Source organism: Eimeria acervulina, genomic scaffold (genome assembly GCF_000499425.1).
Source record: "Eimeria acervulina Houghton genomic scaffold, Eah_scaff79, whole genome shotgun sequence".
NCBI classification, from domain to species: domain Eukaryota; phylum Apicomplexa; class Conoidasida; order Eucoccidiorida; family Eimeriidae; genus Eimeria; species Eimeria acervulina.
Window position 1 is genome coordinate 1 of NW_013549599.1, and position 4,034 is coordinate 4,034.

At 51.1% G+C, this 4,034-nt stretch overlaps 1 protein-coding gene across 1 annotated transcript in view; it reads left to right on the top strand.

Annotated features, from left to right (window-relative positions):
• Nucleotides 1-2,201: 2,201 nt before the first annotated feature.
• Nucleotides 2,202-4,034, top strand: part of EAH_00013660 (hypothetical protein, conserved) — a gene marked incomplete at both ends in the record, with an annotated part of 9,309 nt that continues 7,476 nt past the window's right edge. The window contains 3 exons of the mRNA XM_013394418.1: nucleotides 2,202-2,225; nucleotides 2,305-3,669; nucleotides 3,821-3,976. Coding sequence (XP_013249872.1) covers nucleotides 2,202-2,225; nucleotides 2,305-3,669; nucleotides 3,821-3,976 — 1,545 coding nt within the window. The remainder of the gene's footprint in view (nucleotides 2,226-2,304; nucleotides 3,670-3,820; nucleotides 3,977-4,034) is intronic.

The window sequence follows — 4,034 nt, forward strand, 5'->3', positions numbered from 1 at the left end:
CCCCCCGCCCGCCCCCGTAGCTAGCTAGCCAGCTAGCTAGCCGGGTGAGTAGCTAGCTATATGGATAGCTAGTTAGCTGGGTGGGTGGGTAGCTAGCTAGCTAGCTAGCCATCCGGGTGGGCGGGTAGCTAGCCAGCCTGCTGTGGAGCTGTGCAGCAGCAGCAGCGGCAGCGGCAGCAGCAGTTGCTGCTGCTGCTGCTGCTGCAGACGGACTCTCCAGCTTTCACTCAGCACCCGCTGAGGCTTCTCTGCTCAAACTGGGGAAAGGGTTTAGGGTTTAGGGTTTAGGGTTTAGCGTTTGCGTTCGACAATGAGTTATTGGGTCCGCCAGGATCAGAGCAACCCCGGGGACCCCTCAGCAGCAAATCTTTTTAGCTAAGTTCGCTGATAATAAACGAAAAAAATTTTATTGTGGGGGGTTAATTCTCTCCTGCTAGCGGTGGCTAGCTGCAGCTAGCGGTGGCTAGCTGCAGTTAGCTGCGCCTAGCTGTTGCCTCTGTGTTTCTGAGGGTTCCGTTTTATGTGTGCATTATTGGGGTGTACGTACACCTGGTATATACGACGATCTGATCTGTATGCAATACGGAGGTGTATCAAGCTTAGGGTTTAGGGTTTAGGGTTTAGGGCTTGGGGTCGTTTGTATTTATTTCACTGGGGGTATAAACAATAATCTTTAGCATCTCGGCACGCATTAGAAGGGGTTTTTAAATGCATGCATGTGGGTTTGCTGCGGCTAAACAGCAGCAAATGCAGCAGCAACAGATTCGGGTGTCTCCTCTGCCTCCTCTCCCCATTATCATCATTAACCCCGGATAGACAATCTGCTCAATTGTTAAGAGGTTTAGGGTTTAGGGTTTAGGGTTTAGGAGGGGTTTAAGGTGCTGCTTTGTTTCCATATTATCTGCACTTATATAATATAATTGTATGCAATATATATGTATATATGTATATATATATATATTTATATATATTTATATTTATATATATAAGTTATAAACGGATTCGCGCTGCAGTGTTTGGGTAAACCACAAAATATTGAATTCTCTTAGCAGGAGACACTCTAAATGCATCTTTATATACAGAGGCCTCAAACTCTAAACCCTAAACCCTAAACCCTAAACCCTAGATAAACCCCACACAGATTACTCCAGAGACCGCTCGCGTTATACTCTACAGTACAACACGACATTATATACATATATATATAGTATATAAATTGCCTCTCTTAATTGCATTAAATGCAACTTTTAATTGCATTAAATACATCTTTAAATATATTAAAATGCAATTAAGGACACTGAAATAAATAAATAAAAAATAACAAAATATGCTGCGTTTGGGTGGCGGCAGCGCCGCAGTCGGCGTCGTTCGAGTGTGTGGGGTTGAGGAAAGAGAAGGAAAGTTTAAGAGGGTCGTTTAAAATATTTTAAATATAAAACCAATAAACAGAATAAAAACAAAGAAAAACAACACACAGCACGAAAGAGCTGCAGATGCCTTCCTTCTCTCCGCCTATCAGCAGCGGGCGGGCTAGGGGCTTTAATCCACAACAAAAACAAAGAAATGATAATACAGATAATGTGTAAGAAAAAGAATTTTGAATAAAAATTTAAATTTGGGTTAAAACGGTGGGTTAGGGCTTAGGGTTTAGGGTTTAGGGTTTAGGGTTTAGGGTTTAGGCTGCTCGCGGGCGGAGCTGCTGCTCGGCCTGCCGTGCAGGGCTTTCGACTGCTCGTTCTTGTGTATTTGCGTCTCTTTTTTTGTTTTCACTTCAAAATAACTCAATTAAATTATATTTTTAATTTAATAATTTAAGAAAAAGAAGAAGAAAAGGCAAAAGAGGCCTCCGCCTTCCCGCAGCCGACGGTCACCGGCGATGCGCCGACTAAACTACAAACCCCAGCCTGAGCCTTATCCCTCTAAACTCTAGACCTTAAACCCTAAACCCTAAACCCTAGAACCCTAAACCCTAAACCCTTAGTTTTTACCTTCGCTACCTCTGTTTTCCTTTGCGGCCTTCAGACAACCGACGACACGCGGTGCTCGGTGGGAGGCAGCAACAGCAACAGCAGCAGCAGTAGCAGCAGCAACAATAACAACGGAAGTTGCGACAGCCTCAGCAGCAGCAGCAGCAGCAACAGCAACAGCTGCAGCAGCAGCATTCACGAGCCCAGCAGCTCAATTCCTCTGCCCGTAGCCTCATGCTGTGCTTTAGATACTACCCTGTGCGGCGTATAGGGGTTCACTCTCATAGCGTGTTGGCTAGGGTTTAGGGTTTAGGGTTTAGGGATGGATTCCGGCGAGGTTTCAGTGTCTCCGTCTGTCTCTAGGGGACCCCCTAAGTTACCCTCTCCAGAAGCAGAGGGCCTCCCTTCAGGGGCCCCTCAGGGGGCCCCTAGGGGGCCCCCCCAAGGTTTGCCTTCAAGGGCGAGGAAGAAGAAGGAAGAAGCAGCAGTAGTAGCTGCAGCAGCTGCAGCAGCAGCAGCTGCTGCTGCTGCTGCTGCTACACTGCAGCGGCAACAGGGGCCCCCTCTGTTGAGGCGCCGAGCTCGCAGTTCAATAGCAGAGGGCAGAGGGGCCCCACAAGTTAATGACGGGGGGCCCCTCTCTCCTTCTCCTTCTCAAGAGCTGTCTGCTTGGGGGCCCCTACAGGGGGGCCCCCCCCCTCTACCCTTGGCTTCCCTACGCTGGAGCAGCCCTCCTTCACGCCCTTCTTTGTTTGCTTCCAGCCAAATAAACAAACCCTCACTTACTGAGCAGCAGAAGCAGCAACAACAACAGAGACAGCAGCAGCAGCAACACGAACAGAAACAGCAGAACGAACAACAACAACAACAACAACAACAACTGCAACAGCAGCAGCAGCAGCAGCAGCAGCAGCAAAAACAGCAGCAGCAAAAACAGCAGCAGCAACAAGACCAGCGGCAACAGCAGCCGCAACAAGACCAGCAACAGCAACAAGACCAGCAAGAGCAACAATACAAGCAGCAGCAGCAGCAGCAAAAGCAGCAACAGGAACGAAGCTGCTGGCCCCCACTAGTTGAGTCGTTCGAAGAGGGGGCCCCCCATAAAGGGGCCCCTAAAGAACATCAGCAGTCTTCTATAGGGGCCCTTAGAGGGGAGGCGGCGGGGGGCCCCCCTGCTGCTGCTGCTGCTGCTGCTGCTGCTGCTGCTGCATGCGCAAACACCCGACGCAAGCGCAGCAGCAGCAAACGAGTGATAGGAGGAGCAGCAGAGAAAAACAGAAAAATAAACAAGGGAATAAGAGAAGGAAGCAATAACGTTCAGGGGGGGCCCTCAAACACCAGCAGCAACAGCAGCAGCAACAGCAGCAAAGAGAGCCTCACGCAACCTCAGCCAGACAACCAGCATCATCAGCACAAACAGCCGCAGCAGCAGCAGCAGCAGCCGCAGCAGCAGCTGCTGCAGCAGCAGCAGATTGAACCAGGGCGGGAGAGAGCGGTTCTTGCAACAGCACCAACGGATGCTTCTGTAGAGGTCTCCTTATCAGCGGGGGTCCCAGCAGCAGCAGCACCTGCCTCTCCTGCTGCTGCTGCAGCAGGCGCAGCAGGTTCAGCAGCGGCTGCAGCAATAGAAGCATCGGCAGCAACTGCAGCAGCAGGAGCAGCGAAAGATGCTGCAGCCGACGAAAACAAACAAAAAGCACCGGTAGTGGAAGCAGCAAGCAAGCCCCCGTCCCAGACAACAGCAGCAGCAGCAGCAGCAGAAGCAGAAGCAGCACAAGCAGCAGCAAAAGCAGCAAGGGGATGTCCAAGGGCGGCAGCCGCAGAGCCCGAAACAGCTGCGGATGCTGTTGTAGGTGCAGCAGCAACAGCAGCAGCCCCAGCTACTGCTGGAGGCGCAGCAACAGCAACACGACGAGCAGCAGCTGCTGCTGGAGAAGCAGCAGCAACAGCACGACCAGCAGCAGCTGCTGCTGGAGGAGGGGGAAGAGAAGCAGCAGCAGCAAGACCAGGTGCTGCTGCACCTCCAGCAGCACCAGATGCAGCAGCTTCTGCTGCATGCAAGCAGAG